We start from the raw sequence: 20,960 nt of genomic DNA on the forward strand, positions 1-20,960 counted from the left end.
ATTCAAATTAAAACATGATATTTTGATCACAATAAAAAAGAATTCTAGTCAAACAAATGTATTTTAGATTTACAAGGATTTTCAATTAATAAAAATATTAAATATATATTTAGTCATTTTGATTAAACTATTATTACCTTTACTTAAGTAATTTTTGTTGCATACTACAACTTGCGATACAATTTCAAAGTAAAGTGTAACTTTCTGTATGTAAATCGAAAAAACTGAATAGATCTGTAAATGAAAAAATTAATTTGAACATAAAGTAAAAGAAACCCTGAAAGCTTTACCCTGAGAAAGAAAAAAAAATGTTTGGCTAGTTGACAAATGATAGCAAAAATTGTGAAACTGTCAATATATTATTTTATATTATTAATATGTATAATATCAAATAGCATATGAGAGATTTATCTTCATTGTTGTTTTTTTCACTAACACCCAGTATGACAAATGTGATTACTGATTTATAATCCTAAGTATTTCTTCTTTTAATGTCACATCTTTGTTTTACATGTTTCAAAATCCCAACCATGTTAAAATATAGAGATAACTATTGGACTCCAATCTACAGCCACTGACGTAAGGAAAGAGAAAGAAAATAGACCTTTATAAAGGCAAAGCTTATAAACATTTACATTATATAAATATACATCATATCTAATAAATGCTCTTAAATAATTTAATCTGTCCATCTGTTTTTCTTTGATCTAAGTTTTAAATCCATCTATTTAAACTATATTTTATAGACATTTGTTATTTAAATCAAGCAAAAGAACAATCTTAAAAATGAGTGAAGATATCCCATGTCAAAGTGCACACATTAAAATGAGGTAATCGTTGATTTCACACGTACCCTGCCGTACAAACATCATGTACTTGTGCACAGCAGACACTGCCTATAGTGTTGTAATATAATAATCTTATGACTTATAATGTGATTATGTTCAGCTTGTCTTGACATGTGTAGCGGTTGACCTGAAAGGTTGTCGGCAGGATGTCACATTTCAGCACATGACAGGTGTCAATCACTGATGTGCTGTGGGTTACGGGGTGTAATTTCTTGATCTCGCTCCTGAATCTGTCCCGCCCCTGTAATCCCACACACAGCCAATGAATGAAGAGGAAATTGAACACAACGCTGCATTATTCTATAAGACTGTGTGTAAACAATACCTGCTTGTGGTTTTGTTATAATAGCTGTTGTCCTCGAGTACCTCCTCCAGGATGGTCTGAAACACAAATTTAGAATGTCAATTTATTTTTACAGTGAACATAGATCTGGAATTATTTTTCCTATAAATCTTGTTAATCGGCATCACGCCGCGTTGAGTGGGTTCAATGCGTTTTTTCTTGTTCGATTAGAAAATATAACTATGCTAGGTCAGTCTTGCTGTGTTAAAACTGCAATAGTATTACACAGAGTCGTTCAGGAAAAGCTCATGGTTCTTTCACTTTAGATTTATCCATATATCAAACAAAACAAGTAACGTCACATATCAAAACAATAATAGCAGTGGAGTATTATCCTACTAAGGATGGTGGTGCAACAGGGCGTGACGTCAGCTTCACATTCTCTATTAATTTTGTCCACAGGCAAATAAGTGATTTAAATTAAATTCTCAGGTGCGTAGAGCAAAAAAATTTTGGTAGTAGTTTGCACACTGAAAACATGCAGAATGATCAAAAAAGGTCTATCCAAAGGTTTATTTTCCATATTCAATGTGTCCAATGTCTTAAAATCAGATGTTTTATCCTATGCGCATATGATGCTCAATGTTTGGAATAAACTGTTCCTCTTACGAAGAATTAAATTGAAAAAAAGACGTAATTGAATAAAGCAGAACAATATTCACTACTGTTTGAAACTTTAGAGTCACGAAACTCATGTTTCTTATGAAAATAAAAAACTTTTTGATGTGTAGAGGTTTAAATGCTTAAATTAGTTTTATACAAAACATATAACTGAACCATCATGATAATGTACTTCATAACAAAATTAAGATGCAATTTATTTCATGAAAATGAATCAAATTGAAATGAAAAAATGAATAACCTGGACTGAACAGTGAAGATAAAGGTAAATAAGAGCTGAACTCTATTCTGAACTTCTCTCTCAGAGCGAGACCTTAAGAAGCTGCTAGATAAAATGGCAAAAAAACATTTCTGCAAATTCTACAGTTTTGATAAATTGGAATTTGGTATGAGCTATAAAAATAATAAAGTCAAATTTGTGTTTTTCCATGGTTTTGATGAGTTGACTTTTATCAAAAATGTTTTTAAAAATATAAATAAAGAACCCGTAGTGATCCGTAACTTTTCGATGGTAGACGTATAAAAAAATTGTAATTGGTTCTTCACAGTCTTACCTGCATGTCCTCATATGTGAGTCCATCTTGAAGAGCAGAATAACCCGACTCGCCTACAAAACACAAGATCACTTCAGCAGAGTTTTAACGTTTAAACTAAACCCAAAAGAAACATTGACTGGATTCACCTCGACTGTCAGCGGCAGAAGGTTCTGAGCTCAGAGACTGGATCATAGACCACCACTCCCTGCTTGATGAGGTCATCTCCACCAGCTCTTGACTGCCATGAAGGACCTGACAGACAGAATTTGTTGCATCTGAAAAAAAATCCCTGACGTAACCACTAGATGGAGCCGTTACTATCTGCTTGAATGAAAAAACATATCTGCCCTATTATTATTATTCCCTTATAAAAAAGGATGCTCCTTCAAATATACTTCAGTCAATCTATTTTAATACTACTTGGACTTAATTGTCCCACTTTAGTTTACAAAGATCAGCTTCAGTTCCACACTTCAAAGCTGACCTCTAATTTCTGACAACTTGACGTGTATTTCTGACATGTATTTCTAAACTTTTTTACTTTTTATTTTTAAAAAAGCATACTTATAGCAATATTGAATAAACTTTTTTTCCATGAAGAATCCTAAAATATATTTTTTATAATTTTTTTCGCGTTTTTGCCCTCATTTGAAAGACAGTGATTTTTGGAGAGGACAGGAAGCGAAGTGGATGAGAGAGAGGGGGTGAGGTCGGGGAAAGTACCACGAGCCGGGATTGTAACTTGGGTCGCCCGGGGAGCATAGCACCATATGGTTTGTGCTCCGACATATGGTGCCCGTGGAATGCTAGGAATGCTAAATTATCTTGTTTGACACTCTGGTGGTGTGATTTTACAGACTGGGACTGTGATGTAACTCTGACATCAGGCACCTTTGTCAGCTCCACCTTCAGATTGTATGCATCACTTCCATGAGAGAACAGGGCTTTTTTAAAGCGCTCGATCGTCCGCTGCTTGAAGCTGTTATGTAGAGCGGGTGGAAGCTGAAAACATCAAACGCAAAATGAGAGTCAAAGAAAGTGTCTTTAGATGTTAAAATGATGTACAGGTCTGTTTCAGTAACATCAGTTCTTAAAGGAACAGTTCACCCAAAAACTAAAATGTATTTACTGATCGTCAGGTTGTTTCAAATCTTGATATCAAAAGAAGAGATTTTGAAGAATGTGGGAAAGAAAACAGTTCTGGTTCATTGAAGTTTTTCCCCACTATGGGAGTCAATGGTGACCAAAAACTATTTGGTTACAAGCATTCGTCCAAATATCTTTCTCTGTGTTCATGAGAACAAAGAAATGAATACAGATTTACAACAACTCCAGGGCGAGTAAATGGTGACAGAATTTTCATTTTTGGATGAACTGTCCCTTTAACACAAGCACATTGTCTAAATGTCACCTGAGATATGAACACAATCTTGTGCAGAACTTCCAGAAGCCTGTGGTTGGGATCGTCAATCTGTCGAACTTTTCTCTGTGATAGACAGATGCCTGCCGAAGCTGTAAACAAATGTGAGACAAACATTTGACATATCACAGATTTACCAGCAAAGATTTTATAACATTATAACGGTTTCAGCTACAACAACATAAACAAACGCTTGTGTGACCCAAACTTAACTTCCGGAAGTCTTCCGCAAAGAATGAGTAGTGTTCTTTTAATTTATATACAATTAATATACAACAGAATATTTTTATTAATAAATTGTTGTATTATAATATACCAGGACGCGTGCGTCCAACAGAAGCGTCTATATCACCAATAAACCAGTTTCAATCATTTGATGATGTTTTAAAGTGTTATTTCAGTTCAAATTGTAACGTGTTGTCAAATGTGTGCACATTATCATCAAAGAAAATTACATTCACCTGGTCGACTTCTTGCCTTCTGAAAATCCTCGCTGCTAAACGCAAGACAGAATAACAGATATGATAACAATAAAATCAACAAAATGATAATCAATCCTGGTTTTATTGTGCAACATCAATCGGAGCACACGGTTCCAAATGTTCTTGATAATCTTACATTTAAATCTAAAATTGAGTCTGTTATTTGCTCATTTCAGAAACACACTATTTACAACCATCTGGATCTATAGAGGGTATGCATCAAAGTCACTTTACCACATGAACACCACGTGATCACGCCGGAGCGTGCCCTTCTGGGTGGCAAAACACTCCTTACAATATCAGGTAACGCAATTCCACGCAACATTTCAGTGTGTCCAGGAACACCTGATTCATATTTAAGTTGTAGAGAAGTTGTAAGGATCACCGTCGAGTCCTGCTGCTTGTAATTTCAGCAAATAATTGTGTGTTTTAGTCCCGGTTTCTTTATTTCTCCTATTCTCCTTAGCCAATTTGCAGGGTGTTTTGCCACCCGGGGGAGTGTGTCCCTTTCACGTGGGAAAGTGTGGTCGATGCATACTTTCTTTTCTGAAACAAAATGGCTACTTTTACCAATCAAATCATTTCCAGCTGTAGTCTATGATCTTACCTGACCAGCTTCAGCTCATCTGAGGACTTCACACTGCGCTCGACCATTTCTACACAAATGGTTAAAAAGATGTGATAATGTTCACATGCAACAGTTGAATTATGAATTACAGTCTGACAATAAATTTGTGTTACAAACGTGTTTTTATTTGCATAGAGAGGGATACAGCCCTTGCTAGAGAAGATGTTGATGTTATTTGTGTATTAAAGCAAAAGTCTAAAACCTCGGCTTTGATCTTCTTCCAATGCAGACGTTTCAAAACTCTGTGTCTGTGGTTCATCTTGTATTTTCACGCTCTGAAATAAAAATAACACACATCTGATAATCCCCCCGTAACACCAAGGACAAAGATTTTTGTTTGCAAACCTGTGGCGGTCTACACATCCTGGTCCTGTTGTTCTCCAGGAAATACTTCTGAGCTCTCTTCCTGTCTCGCTCCGCCCTTCTCTCTAATGAATTATGGGATGTGCAAAGACTGTCCACAAACCTCATCATGATGTCAGAAATTCTGGAACTGACCTGGATGATGTCAGGACGCAGGTCTGCATTCGGAGTCAAGCACCTGGCAAAGAGAGATATTTTACCTTTGCGAAATATGATAGCGGACAGGGAATGACAAACTTCCAAGACGGCATTAATATATTGAAACTTATAAGAGAGCTCACACCATTGAATCATGTGTGTAACTCTCTCCGAGAAAGCTTCATCCGTTACTGGCTCATAGACGGCTTCTACGATCTAAACACATGAGGAATATAAAGAAATGATTCAAGAGGACATCTTGAACAGTACAATGCCTGAAGATGCTTCACCTTAGTAGCGAGCGAGAGCATGTTTGCGCTGTAGAAAGGAGGTGTGAGAGTGACCATCTGATAGAGGATACAACCCGTGGCCCAAACATCTGCTTTCTCACCATACGGCTCATTCTTCACAATCTCTGGACTGATCAAAACAACACAAAACACAGCACATAAGTTTTCCTGATAACAGCATCAAAATTGGACACAATATGACTTATTTATAACAGTATACTAATTTGTGTTTTCAACACACACCAGCAGTACAGTATTGTTCCGACCACTGACGTCAGTTTACTGTTCTCCTGTTTCTGCTTTGCAAGACCAAAATCAGCTGAGAAAAATCAAGTATGTATTGGTTAGAAATGTTTTTTTAAAAAAAAATATATATATACAGCCGCTGAAAAAAATGGACAGACCATTCTAAATGTTTATTTCATCATCTTTTCTAGGTGTATTGTGATAATTTCAGTCCAGTGTCTGTTGAATTTCAACAAGATCAAACCTCAGGAGTCATCCAACAGTATTGTGAAAGCATAACAAGACATGAAAACTGTTATAAAATCCAGATTATCATATAAAAATTGTTTTTAACTTTTCTGAAATACATGTACAAATATGACTGTTTTAATGTTTAAAAGTGAATAGGCACTTTCTTTGCAGTATTTTAGGTCAGAAAAATACAGAGCATCTAGTCTCTCCAATTTTGCTTTTCTGCAAATTAATGCAAAAATAAACAATATTTTAATTTGAAATGTTGAGGAATATTATTGTTTAACAAAAGGAAACAACAATGATCAAAAACAGATAAATTCTGAAAAATAGAAAATAATTTCTCTTCATTGTTTTTAACGGCTGAATAAAGAAACTTAAAACTTCAATGGTTATTTTTTATAATAACAAAGGTAATCCCCAAATAGGAACTTCTGCTTAAATTTCATCTGCGTCTCAAATATTTCTGGCGAGAAAAAGAGTCAGAAATCTCACGAGTTTCAGAATAGATGTCAACAATGTGTCAAACTGAACTCAGATTTGTGCAAGCAAAAGTCAATTTTATTAAAGATCTCGATAAGAACTCAAACATTTCTCATTAAATTGACCCAAATCCAGATTATTAAATGAATTAATAAATGAATAAATGATTGAACTTATTCAACACTGTTAAATGTATACAAATAATGACACATGACTCACTGATGGTGACTTTATCTCTCTCTCCGAGCATGATATTATTAGGAGTGAGGTCACGGTGGACGATGCGTTTCTCCTTGTGTAAGTATCTCAAAGCCAGACATATCTGCCAAAGTCATGATAAGGTTACTTCATTCATTTTTGATTCAGATATTCTCCTTGCCTCCCATCAGATGCTCACCTGTATGAAGATGTTCCAGACTCTCTCCTCAGTGAACGTCTGCTGTTTCTCTTTCAGAGAGTTGAAATGTTCAGCCAGCGGAGCTCCTACGATGAGCTCCATCACAATGTAAAGTTTATCACCTGAGAGCATCATAAAACACTGTCAGGTACAAATAATATAAGAGGTGGAAATAAATAAAGTTGCAGACGGATACTTACTTTCTAAAAATGTCTTGACGTATTTTACAATATTCGGATGAGACATCTACAAGAAATAAACAATTACAAAGTGTTTATTTCTCTGTTTGAGTCATTCGATTTTTTATTTTTTTTGGTGTAAGAATGCGTGTGAACCTGTTCTTTACTGATGGTCAGCTCAGACACGATCTTCTCTACGCTGCTGTCCCGTGAGCGCGTGTCTTTACCAAAAGCAGGATTGTGAAAGTTCACCTCCTTCAGCGCCAGATAGTTCTGTCCGTTCTGCTTACGGACCTTCACACGGGAACAAAAATAAAGACTCGATGACAGTGTCACCTAGCTGTGGAAATAAATCTGAAGAATAAAAATCACCTTATAAACGCTGCCAAAGGCACCACTGCCCAGATGATCCAGAACAGCATAACCGTTAATAATTCTCAAAGGCGGTCGATTCTGATTCACTGTCTCCATGTTTTCCTTGAGAACATCCAACTCATCATTCTAAAAATGAATATGCGCAAAGAGTAAACATGGCATTGAAAACATCTACAGGTCTAAAGGTTTTACCTTTGCTTTTTTAATTCAATTGAAATTTATTTCCATAGCGCTTTGAACTTTGTCTGTCTTCACTCACCCCTCACCATGACTTACCGATAGGAGGGAGATTTTTTCTTGTAGTGTTTCATATGCAGAAATGTCCCTTACATAATGTCCAACGTCAATAAAGATCTCAAACACCTCTGGAGAAAAGAGTCTGGAACAAACAAACAAACCAAAAACGAGACCTTCATGAGCACCATAAATAGATGTGTGAACGTCCTACAGCACTTCATCTGAATGATCAAATCTGAAATCTTGATACCTTTTAAAATGATGTCTATTGCGCTCCATACTAAAAAGGAACCGTAGAGCCCTAAAAGCATAACACTTCAGAAAATAAGCAGCAAAATTAATACGTGATTAACATATTTCAAATAAAACCTGGATTTGACTGTAAATAACATTCAGCTGACAAACCTGTAGGGATTTAGCTTGAGTTCCTTTAAAGTTTTGGGGTAATATCAGTTTGCCGATTATGTACACGCCATTCTCCTGAAATATAATGATGCGAATGGAAACCAAATTATTATTGCCCTTAAAAAATAAGTATACTTCAAAGATAATTTTATTAAAGAAGTAGTTCCCTTTCAAAATCAATTTTCATGACCATTTGATCACGCCCATGTCATCCAAGATGTGAACTACTCCTTTAATATAATTCAGTAAAGTTCATGTGTATATTTAAGTATACTTTATGTAGCGAGTACAATAATATCAATGTGCTAGTAGTGTACTTGTAATACTACAAAGTATATACTAAACTAAGTCTATACTACAGGTAAACTTATACTGGCAGTGCGTTCCAAATGGGATATATCGCCGTCCGAAGGGCACTCCGGAATGAAAACAATCATGACCACCATACTTAAGGGTCGTTCCAAACCAAAGTGCTCATAACTGGGCACTTCAAGGGCCCTTCAGAGTAGAAGATTTTGAATGGGTACAACTGATGGATACTTCAGGCCCCATGATTCTTTGCGCAGATTCTTTGCATGGCGACGGCGCCTCCTTATAGGCGCGGGATGATGACGCCGGAGGGCCCTTCAAGAAACGGTTGTTTGGTCCCCTACACCCTTCAACCCTTTAAAGATCTCACTAAGGAGGGTAAACCCTTTGAAGGGCTCAGGGCATAGGGACGAGCCCTTCAAAATGGAACGCAGTTTACTGGTAGTTTTCAAGCACATTATTAAGGTTATGAAAGTGCACTTTGAAGTATACATTCAGTAAATTGTTAGTCTTTTTTATACAGCAAGTATACTTTTCTTTAAGTAGACTGAACACCATACTTATAGTTTGCTATTTATATTACTTATATTACGCTGCTACATTTTACACGTCAACATATAAGATCAAGTAAAACTATGAAAAGTATATAATAGACTGCTCAATCAAAAGAGTAAACGAATCCAAGCCAAGTACACTTAGAATACTTCATTATACTTTGACGTATGTCTCCATTACGAGATTAAGTACAAGATATGACAAAATGTTAATATAAGTTGCTTTGGATAAACGTGTCCAAATATGCTATGTATAAGTTCTTGAAAGGAACACAAAGATAGAAGTAGACTCTCTTATTTTTAGTACATTTAGTAAGAAGTATTCTTGAATTAAAACTCTTTTTGTGAGGTTGTACATTGATATCTTTCATTTATTAGTAAGAAAATGAAGCTCTACCTGCACTACATTATGTGCTGTTGTGTCGTCCAACACAAGCTCAGTGATCGCCGCACAGCATGCTGGGAACAGGGATAAGGAGCTGTCATCCCAAACGTCAAATATTTAGAAATTTCCCCGGTTTCCACATCTATCCTCACCTGTCTGAAGATTCATGATGTTCTCTGCCGTCTCTCGAGCGCTGATCTCTGTCAACACATGTTGTCTGTGTCTCCTGCCCGCCGCGTTGGCACTGGAGAGCGCGTCGATGGTGGAACGATCCGTCACGTAAACTCGCTCTCTGGAGAGAAGAAAAGCTTTGCGTGACTTCACGTACAACTTATGAATCCCCAAACTGACATGGAAACGCACCCGTGCAAGATTCTGAGCAGCTGCTGTACGCCGCCCCAGGCTCGGATCTCAGCGCTGGTGTCCGGATCCTGACACAGCTGCACCAGGACCCACACGGTGCTCCACAGCAGCTTCACATGGTCGGCGTGCAGGTGACTGAGGAGCACGGGAACACCGTCACAGTGACGCACCTGTTCCCTGACGCACTGCACCGCACACAACAACCTCAACAGCTCCGCGCTCAACCTGAGACCAGACGCACAAATACACGATCAGACCCAAAAAGCATTCCACAAACACATTTTCATTCATGCTTACCTTTTGGACAACGTGTCATATTCTTGCAAGACGACGAGAAGATGCTCCACAATAGACAGCTCTCCGATCTTCTCTTTGCATTCTTGACTAAATGAGGATTATCGTTTAGGGCTAACACAATAACTGTAGATTCATAAAAGTATTTATTTATTTCGCTAAAGGCTACTCATGCCCAACGCCGTCAACTTAAAGCCGTAATACCAACATAAACTTCACAAACAAAGATCATCATTCACATTAACTCTGTGGAATTATAAAGGTATGACACAAACGCACCTTTCGGCAAGCGTGGTGAGGGCCAGCAGAGCTCCTAACACCACATCGCTGTCCCGTGCGGAAAGAAGATTGACGAGAGTCTGTCAGAAAGATTTGTAATTTGGGAAAAAATTTAAGTGATGCCAGCATGATCTCTCTGTAACCCGTAAGTCTTTTTGGAGGTGGTGATATTAAATTAATTGATTACACGGCTTGTTGGAAAGCTTGATTCTGATTGGCCAGTCGCCACATTTGCAGGTTCGTTAGTACCAGATGAAGCAAATCATTTTGACAGTTTTTTTGACAAATTAAATATAAATATGTCTTTTAATAACATACATTATATTTACAAATGATAAAAGGCGTCGTATGGCATGAACACTTGTTGTTGCCCATGCATGTATTAAACAAGTGAAATTGCACAAATTAAAGTGTCAGAATAAAAGATGCATTCTATCTAAAAGCGAATGCTTATCCAGACCTGCCTGAAACGTCTCGTGTTACCACACCCCCACAAATCTACATCAGTTGGTGGTATGATTTGACAAAGACCGCCCAAATGTATATGCAAGTAAGGTGGTGTACCTGTCAGTACAGTTGCTTTGGAACCTGATGTTCCGAATATGGTAAGAGACGTACAATTTTTGGCACACGCTTGCAGTATTCCAACAATCACTACACACTGGTTAACTGGCCAATCATAGCACACCTCGCTTTTCAGAGCCATGAGCTTTGTTAAAAATCTGTGCGTTTCAGAGAGGCGGGGCGTTTTTGAACCCTAGATCGTGTATACACATTACATTACATCTAGAGGTGCTCCGATTGATCGGTCGCCGATCATAATCGGCCGATAATCACTTTGGGAAGTATGATCGGCGGTCTCTAAAAAGGCCGATCCAGAAAGCCGATCAGATGACGCAAAATTGACGAGACATTTATTTTACGCGATATGAAAATGGATTCACAGGTCTGCCAATTCTACAAGGTGTGTGAAATAGACAATGCGTTATCAATCTGATGCGTGTGTACTATGTGAATTCCACGATGCGAGAAGCACCCAAAACATTTTTACACCAACAACCTCTTTAGACGTTTGAGGGTTAGTCACGTAAAGGAGTCCGAGTAGTTTTCAAAGTTAGCCTCGCGCACAGTGAGCGGGCAGTTCAGCAGCTCGAGCGCCACTCGGCTGCAGAGATCGCGTCAACCGAAGATTCATTTGTTCTACCAGTGATAAAAATATCTGAAGGCAATCGTCATTTTGACGCACTACAATAAAGGCGATTTGTAATTCCCCTATTTATCATTTCGTGTCATTAGAACGTGATCGTGAAGAACGTGATTGTGAGCGGAAGGAGGTAGACTATCGCGAAGGGACGTGTGTTTCTATTCATGATCTTACTCTCAAATGTCTGCTCAGTTTTGCTAAACGCGCATGTGGTCAACAGAGACTCGAGATGCATCCATCACTCCCCGCATACACACAGGCGCGCTGTGGTGCCTTCTTTACAGAGTTTTTACTTCATAAAATAGCGTCTTTTTGTATCGATAATAGCTTTCAGTGAGTGGAAAAATATCTCTAACTGCGTTTTCTCTGTTCAGTGAAGCAGCACATATATGTGAAGCCGGACAACAAAAGAAGTCTTATTGGTACATTTTTGGAAAATAAGATTTTTACATAATTTATACATAAAGCTGAATAATTAAGCTTTCTATTGATGTATAAGTTGTCATGATATGATCATATCTGGCGGAGACATACCCGTTTACAACTCTGGAATCTGAGGGTGCAAAATATTCAAGATATTGAGAAAATTGCCTTTGAAGTTGTTAATAAAAGGCCCTGTTAATGGCCATCCACTCACAAAAAGTAAAGTTTTGATATATTTAGTATATTGAATTTACAAAATATCTTAATGGAACATGAGAAAATTCGATCATTACAATGTATTTTCGACTATAACTAAAATATTCCCGTGCTCCTTAAGACTGGTTTCGTGATCCAGGGTCACATATGACCAAACCACAGCTTTCTTGTTAGTACAAAACACCTTTTACAGGCACCTGTCATTGTTATTGTATGGACATAAGAACATAAACATTTGCTTGTAATTAGATTGTTATTTTATGTCCGACAACAGAAACATTGAAAATAAATGAAAAGTCTAAGTCTAGCGCAACCTCTCCTCAGCTGTCAGTAACAGAGACATTTTTTAAAGCATCAACCCCACTGCAAGGACAGTAAGAAGCATAAAGAAATATCAGATTATCAGATAAAATAATGTAATAAATTTGCATTGATCACGGCCACTTTACATTGTGGAAGACAAAGGGTTTCTGGGACTCATGTCACATGCTGCTATGTTTTATGAAAATATGTGGTAACAATTTCCTTGAAGCATGTATGTTTAATTTATTGTAAAAGTAGTTTTCAAGCAGTGTAATGCACATTTTAATGCATTGTAATGTCTAATAGATAATTGTTATTACAGTTAATACATTATAACACTAAGCAATTCATTGTAACACGACACATTTTAAATTGGTTATAATTATTTACAACTACATATAATGCATTACAACACACATTATGAATATTAATAATGCATTTTACCCTTTAATAACTCTTTATAATGCATTATACATAAATGCTTCAAGGAAAGTGTTACCAAATATGTAACTTACTAATATTCATTAGTTAATTTATGACACTTTCTCTTTTGGTACTCAGAAAGCTTCAAATAGTTCCTATAATCGGTGATCGGTATCGGCCAATACAGCTTTCAGTGATCGAGGATCGGTGATCGGCTAAAAAAACCCTGATCGGAGCACCCCTAATTACATCTAAAACAATAATATTGGTTTTACCCGTGTCATATGACCCCTTTAAACCCAATTGTCTGCTCGTGACATCTGAACGTCGTTTCTGACCTTAAACCGAAAGTAAACGTTTTTTTCTCGCGGAACGTCTGCATTCCGTAAAAATTTGGAAATAAAATATTTCAAATTCACTTGTCCAGTTTTTTCTCATGTGGCAAGCAGCCGTGTAATAAGCGGGATAATGTACAAGCAGCATCTTTTGCATTGTTAGAGTTCTAAATAGTCTTTGATGCTTTACACAATTTATAAGTTTTATTCTATTTATGACAGCAGTACCTTATGTGTCCCACAGTTAATAATCCACTGTCTCTGTTCCTCAACTGAAGACAGTTTCTGAAACATATCTGTAAGCGAATAAAGAACACAAGCACGTTATTCATCATGCATCTCATTTAAAACATACCTGTTCAATACCAAATGTGTCTTACATGTCATGGCAACCAGCTGCTCAACATCCAGTGTCTGTTCTCTACATTCCAGATACACAACGGCGACAGACTCCATGTACTGAAACACATCAAACGAGACAAACACGATACATTTCCACAAACCCCTGCGTTCAGAGCTTAAAATATGAGAAATCTTTACCTTAGCAAGCTGTCCAGCCCCTTGGAGTTCAAAAAACATTGTCTAAAAAAAGAGCCAGACATAAATGACAAGATATTCGGACCCTACTAAAATTATAAAGCAATAATGCCATGTTATTGGTCAATCTCGAATATCTTTGTATGACACAATTTCTCCGAAAAAAAAACAGATTTGGGGTCCTACCTGGTAAACTGGATCTCTGATCAGCAATCTCAAGCAGTTCAAAACTCTCAGCACTCCATCCGATGAAGAATTTTCCATCCATTCGCTGAAATCAAAAGACAGTTGAACATCTTTATCTGAGGTTGATATCATAACTACTCAACATCACGCAAATACCCACCTGAAAGCCAGTCTGTTGTTGACTAAGCCTTGAAGATGTCCAGGAAAACTTTCTGATGCGGCTGGTCACTAAAACATCTCTGATTTCGGTAAGTCGCACTGTTCACAGAATTAACATCGGTCATACAAACAACACGACAAGCAAACCCAGAGTACAGATCGCAATGTGCACCTGAAGTTATCCAGCTCGGACGCTTCAGCGATCGGGCAATTCTTCCGGCTGTCGAGAACATTTGAGGAGGTTTGTGACTTCTGTCTCCTGGACTGATTTACAGGGGAAACCTGAAGGGCAGACGTGACACTGGAATCGTTTCATAGCAGGGAGGTGCACCATTTGAAGAGTGATGATTTAATTCAATTTAAATGAAAAAATGTAGGAGTGGATTAAAGTCAGTGATGTAATTATTGGTCATTTAAATGATAGACAGCGATGTGAGATGTATCTTTATACCTGTTGTCCGGTTTCAGGAGCTGTGATCAATGCTAAAAGTCTTTTCAGATCAAGAAGCTCCCTACAAATAATAAAAAAGACATTTACATAAACATCAACATCAAAACAACGTTTCCATGACATGTCACGTCTTACTTGTCTTTAGGTTTTGGATGTGATTTCGTTGGACCTCTAGACTTTCTGTCCTGGAGAGGCATGATGATCCAGTCTTCACTTTCATGTCTGAAGGTTGATATATGAGAAATACTATGAAACATCTTTTTGTGTGGAAGACTTTCTGACTTTAATAGTGTTTTCTACTCTTTGTAGAAAAGAATATGCAGGTGATTTAAGAGGATGTATGAGGTCAGTACTTCACACAGGTGTCCTAGCAAGTGTACAAGTGTAGTATAACACATTATCTATGCACGTGATGCAATAGCTGACACAAAGTGCCGATGCACATGTTCTATATGTTTTAAACAAAATATAATTTGTTCATCATTTGAATCTGATTTCTATAATTTGTAAAATATTTAAACGTGAAAAATAGCCTTTACTTCACCTATCTTCGTTTGCAGTAGTAACGTTACATTCCACATATATTTTAAGTGAACGACATCTTCTCACCTGTTTGGCTCAGAAATACTCCACAGAATATAATCTCATGGTTGAAGCTCAAGGTCGACAAGAGTGTGTATTTCTGTGTGTGTATTTCTGTGTGTGTATTTCTGTGTGTGTTTTGAGAACTACAACACAGAGGAGCTCGAATCAGGAACGTGAACGCACACAGAGGCCAATGAGACGACGCGATGTTGAGGCGTCTGCGGTTACTATGGTGATCCACCTCGAGCGATCACAAAAGCCACAATAGATACGCAATGAGGTCAACTGTTACCGTATTTTGCCAATAAAAAAACGTGTTTTTATTATTAATGCCCTAAACTCCATTGATTCAATGAAAAATATACGTTCAAAGTAAAACATTTAAACCCGAGTACAACATAACGATGATAAATAAAAAGCTAAGCAGGCGCCATTTCATGCAACGATATTTATACGGCATTTTTGACTTTATGACGCGCTGCGCAAACCAATTCTCACGTGACGTCAAAGTACCGCGATAGCAACACCTTCTTATATTTCACCTGTCTGTGTACAATTAAGGCCCATTGTAATGCAAAAATGTGCTTCTGTAATGAGCCGGAACACTTTTACATCACATTTTTAAATGACTGTGTAGTTATTTTAGTCAACAAGACGTGTAGATTAAATGTTAGACAAGACAACAATCGTCATCAGTTATAATGGTGGCGATGCTGTGACATGTGGTCTTATAACACCAGACCACAGATGAGAATTGTAGCTTCACCCCCATGTTGTTAGATTAGACATCATTACTGAACATCACATTTCTATGGAAGGTTATTTTGGCGGAGAAAACAATTCTAGTGAAATATTAAGAGATGCCAAGATATTAATATGACATTGCAAAACCTCTTCCTTCCTAAAGAGAAAAAAATCCCCTTAACAAACTCATCTCTTGACGTATGTCTGAATCATCTTAAAACACCGTCAAAAGTAAAATAAACCAGGACTCTTGACTGACATGAACATGCACTCTTCTGGTACCGTTTTATCTGGTATTATTTATTATCTCAGAGCAACTGTAATTGCATCACCCATCAAGGTAAGATACATCAAATTGAATGAAATGTATGAAATTGAAATAGAAAAGTACTTACTTTTGGACTATATCCAGTCTCTTTGAAGCCAAATGTGCCACAACAATGTTTGTTTGCATTTAGATTTGCATTTTATTTTTCAATATAGGTACTATCCCGCATGCCTTCTGAGTTTTGCATTTCAGTTAAATTTTAGCTTTTACAATGCAGCTATAATCCAAACGCATAAGAATACAAGACACATTACATAATAATCTCCTCATCAAACATTGAACTATGATCAATACATCCAATAGTAACCTCTATGGGAATAACACCATCCAGAGAAAGCAGACTACAGGGGGACGCTTGTGGTGAGTACAAGCAGCTTTTTAAATAAATTCATTTAATTTTATAATCATGACAAATGATGTCACTTAATAAATAAACAATGAAATGCAAGACAATGATCATAATACAAAAAAAACATTTACTGTAGTGAATTGAGCAATTATGTAGCTTGGCCACATGACCTTTTAAACATTGTCAAACTTTTTGACCCATTTGATATGAATTATACAATTAATTCCTGTTTTTTAAGTTCACACGTATCATTTAATATAGGCCTACATTCGATAAATCAATTTTGTAAACACATGTCAGAATAGGTAACATGGGTTTATCTGAATTATTTTTTGCCAGAAGTTTTTTATTACAATAAAATGAGCTATTAAAGTCATTTTAACTTCCACTTTAAAAGGTACCATAGAGGAATCATTTTTGGACGAATGGTTGCATAGAAAACCTTTAACATCTGAAAAATCTGTTTAACAAAAGGTTCTTCATAGTGGAAAAGGGTCTTAAGATTATATAAAAAGAAAGAAATGGGACCCGATCTGTGAAAACCATCCAGGCTAAAGTTTCAAAATATAATTCTGAGAGATCAAGGGAGTCTAATTTCGACCATTAATTTGACCATAATTTCAATTTATAAAAATATCAAGATTATATTTGCACAGAATGTTCTTAATGTGATGTAGGACGATTTTATGTCGCTGGAAAACAGTAAATCACTAATCTGGGTTTTCACAGACTGGGTCACGAATGGTTCTTAAAAGAAACTTTGAGTAAACGGTTCTGTGGGGAAGCATCAGTGTTTGCTATTTTTACATGTGAAATTTTCTACGTCTACTCAAGTAATGTTTGATAGTACTTGAAAAATAAAATCATTCTTCGAACGTATTAAAAAATACATTATTTAATATACAGTATTATAATGCAAATCAATCTCTCTCTCATCGTTCCCCAGACCTCTTCCATTTACAAAATGGTAAACCAGTGGGTACTTCTGTCCGTCTACGTTTTTTCATTTCTGATCGGACTACCAGCCAATCTTCTGGCCATCTGCACGTTCTATAAGAAACTGAAAGACAAACCCAGTCCGAATGACGTTCTGCTCTTCAACCTGACAGTTTCTGATCTCCTCTTCCTTATCTTCCTGCCCTTCAAGATGTACGAGGCCGCCCGGGGCATGAAGTGGTACCTACCGCTGACCGTGTGTTCTATTTCTTCCTATGTATTTTTTACTACGATTTACACCAGCTCTCTGTTGCTCATGGCCATCGGCGTGAACCGATATTTAGGCCTGGCCTTTCCTTTCAAATACAGACAGAGACGCAGGCCGAAATACGCCACGGCCGGCAGCGTTCTCATCTGGATCATCTCTGCCTCTCACTGCAGCATCGTATTTATCACTGTCCACATGAAAGATACCAACGGCACCGCGAATGCCACCGTGAACGGCACCACTCGAAAAAACGTCTGCTACGAGGAATTCACAGATGAGCAGAAAAATTTTTTGTTGCCGATGCGTCTTGAGTTGTTCGTGGTTCTGTTCATAGTGCCTCTCGTGGTTTGTGTCTTCTGTTATATCAACTGTATCTACATTCTGCACACCAGACCTCACATAACCAAAGAGAAGAAGCAGAGAGCCATTGCCATGGCTTTGTGCACGCTGAGTATTTTTCTGCTGTGTTTTTTACCGTATAACACCTCTCATCTGATTGGGTACAGCAGCAACAAAAGTCCGGAGTGGAGATACTACACGCTCCTGCTCAGCACCCTCAACACATGTCTGGATCCCATCATCTTCTACTTCTCCTCCTCAACCTTCCGTGATAAAACCAGAATGTCTTTTTTGAAGGTGATCCATATTAGACAATGGAAACCCAAAGAGACAACGGCTGAGATGAGCAACGTCACAAATTGTTATCCAAAAAACACTTCTTAAAGGAGCATTTTCTCAATATTAACTGTTATTCTTACATTGTAAGTGGAAAGTTTGACGGTTTTATAACTTGATGAGATGGTTCCTCGAACGTATTCTTAGTTGTCATTCATCAAAATGCTATGACATGACTTTATGGCAGGCCGTGTGGTTTGTTTATATAGTGTTTTCAATAGTACATTTTATTATACAATTTACAATATTCATCCATTTTTAAAGAATCAATAACCTTTCAAATAGAATTTCAAATTTTGCTATTGAATGGTACAAAATAGCCAATAATTGCTTCTCATTAACGATGAGCAATGACCTCAAATAAAGTCTCTTGTCTCTTGAGAAACCTCAATCTTAAATCTCAGTTTTATATTTTGAAATAACATTGCAATTCCTCCATCTCTGTCTCAGACTGGGTTTAGGTTGGCCAGGGTTTTAAAGTCTGCTATTAAAATTCAGATAATTTATTTCATCTGGAAAATTTACATCCGCCAGATGCTTTTTTCCAAAGCAACTTAAAAACGCGGTAGTATTTAACATTATGCCTTGTAAAAATGTTTACTATAGTTATAAACTCAGCAAAAAAAGAAACGTCCTCTGACTTTCAACTGTTTTTTCTTTCAGTAAACTTAATATGTGTAAATATTTGTATGAACCCTAAAAGAGTCAACACCATAAGACATAAACTAAGAATGTTTCACAGACATGTGACTAACAGAAATAGAATAATGTGTCCCTGAATGAAGGTAGGCTCAAAATCAAAAGTACCAGTCAGTATCTGCTGTGGCCACCAGCTGCTTGAAGTACTGCAGTGCATCTCCTCCTCATGGACTGGACCAGATTTGTCAGTTCTTGCTGTGAGATGTTACCCCACTCTTCCACCAAGGCACTTGCAAGTCCCTGGACATTTCTGTGGGGAATGGCCCTAGCCCTCACCCTGCGATCCAACAGGTCCCAGACCTGCTCAATGGGATTGAGATCCGGGCTCTTCGCTGGCCATGGCAGAACACTGACATTGCTGTCATGCAGAAACTCACGCACAGAACGAGCAGTATGGCTGGTGGCATTGTCCTGCTGGAGGATCATGTCCGGATGAGCATGCATAAAGGGTACCACATGAGGGAGGAGGATGTCTTCCCTGTACCGCAAGGCATTGAGATTAACTGCAATGACAACAAGCTCAGTCCGATGGTGATGTGATATACCGCCCCAGACCATGACGGACCCCCCACCTCCAAATCGATCCCGCTCCAGGGTACAGGCCTCGGTGTAACGCTCATTCCTTCGACGATAAACACGAATCCGTCCATCACCCCTGGTGAGACAAACCGTGACTCATCAGTGAAGAGCACTTTTGCCACTCCTGTCTGGTCCAGCGAAGGTGGGTTTGTGCCCATAGGCGGCGTTGTTGCTGGTGATGTCTGGTAAGGACCTGCCTTACAACAGGCCTACAAGCCCTCAGTCCAGCCTCTCTCAGCCTATTGCGGACAGTCTGAGCACTGATGGAGGGATTGTGTGTTCCTGGTGTGACTCGGGCAGTTGTTGTGGCCATCCTGTACCTGTCACGAAGGTGTGAAATTCGCATGTACCGATCCTGTGCAGGTGTTGTTACACGTGGTCTTCCACTGCGAGGATGATCAGCTGTCCTTCCTGTCTCCCTGTAGCGCTGTCTTAGGCGTCTCACAGTGCGGACATGGCAATTTATTGCCCTAGCCACATCAGCAGTCCTCATGCCTCCCTGCAGCATGCCTAATGCACGTTCACGCAGATGAGCAGGGACCCTGGGCATCTTTCTTTGGTTGTTTTTCGCAGTCGGTAGACAAGTCTCTTTAGTGTCCTGCGTTTTTAGAACTGTGACCTTAAATGCCTACTCTCTGTAAGCTGTTAAGGTCTTAACGACCATTCCACAGGTGTATGTTAATTCATTGATTATGGTTAATTGAACATGCATGGAAAACATTGTTTAAACCCTTTACATTGAAGATCTGTAAAGTTATTTGGATTTTTACAACATTATTGTTGAAATACACAGTCCTGAAAATGGGACGTTTCTTTTTTTGCTGAGTTTAGCTTAAAGAAGTAAATATGCATTCAGCTGATGTATCTCGAACAATAAACACACAGAGTGATAGTTGAATAATTAGAACATTTATTTGAGATTTTACGTCTGTATATGTGAAACATCATTGAGTTTTGTAGTATGGAATATAATAACATCTCAGATGTAAGGGTGAATAAAGATTAAAGAAATGTTGCAAACTTCTTGCGTCAAAATACTTTCACTTTTTAACAGGATTAGATTGGGCGTCTCATTTTTAGGCCTGGTCTCACAGACAAGATTTAAGGGCAATTTATTCCCAGACTAATATTCATGTATTTGTGTTTCTTCCCTG

General features: G+C 37.8%; 2 protein-coding genes across 2 annotated transcripts; one reads left to right on the forward strand and one right to left on the reverse strand.

Annotated features, from left to right (window-relative positions):
- Positions 1–138: 138 nt before the first annotated feature.
- On the reverse strand, positions 139–15,649 carry nek10 (NIMA-related kinase 10). Its single transcript, XM_056761935.1, is given in 36 exon segments — positions 139–1,089; positions 1,174–1,229; positions 2,367–2,419; positions 2,495–2,600; positions 3,240–3,350; positions 3,760–3,860; positions 4,224–4,264; positions 4,858–4,906; positions 5,081–5,153; positions 5,224–5,419; positions 5,525–5,595; positions 5,670–5,799; positions 5,913–5,988; positions 6,849–6,951; positions 7,027–7,148; positions 7,227–7,272; positions 7,362–7,499; positions 7,578–7,706; positions 7,857–7,959; positions 8,068–8,132; positions 8,223–8,297; positions 9,483–9,544; positions 9,623–9,762; positions 9,834–10,058; positions 10,131–10,217; positions 10,407–10,486; positions 13,539–13,606; positions 13,691–13,769; positions 13,851–13,892; positions 14,034–14,118; positions 14,194–14,224; positions 14,227–14,291; positions 14,365–14,474; positions 14,644–14,704; positions 14,779–14,865; positions 15,253–15,649. Coding segments are annotated over 35 exon segments (3,087 nt in total). The 5' UTR covers positions 14,841–14,865; positions 15,253–15,649; the 3' UTR covers positions 139–1,043.
- Positions 15,650–16,400: 751 nt separating this feature from the next.
- Positions 16,401–18,576, forward strand: si:ch211-231m23.4 (free fatty acid receptor 3). The gene is made up of 2 exons (XM_056763167.1): positions 16,401–16,660; positions 17,596–18,576. Exon 2 carries the CDS (start codon positions 17,614–17,616, stop codon positions 18,574–18,576), a length of 963 nt encoding a protein of 320 aa, XP_056619145.1. The 5' UTR covers positions 16,401–16,660; positions 17,596–17,613.
- The last annotated feature ends 2,384 nt before the right edge of the window (positions 18,577–20,960 follow it).

This window comes from Triplophysa dalaica, chromosome 12 (genome assembly GCF_015846415.1).
Source record: "Triplophysa dalaica isolate WHDGS20190420 chromosome 12, ASM1584641v1, whole genome shotgun sequence".
NCBI lineage: Eukaryota > Metazoa > Chordata > Actinopteri > Cypriniformes > Nemacheilidae > Triplophysa > Triplophysa dalaica.

What these genes read in the sequence shown, in the direction of transcription:
- si:ch211-231m23.4 (XM_056763167.1), top strand. Translation starts at nt 17,614, where the DNA reads ATGGTAAACCAGTGGGTACTTCTGTCCGTCTACGTTTTTTCATTTCTG.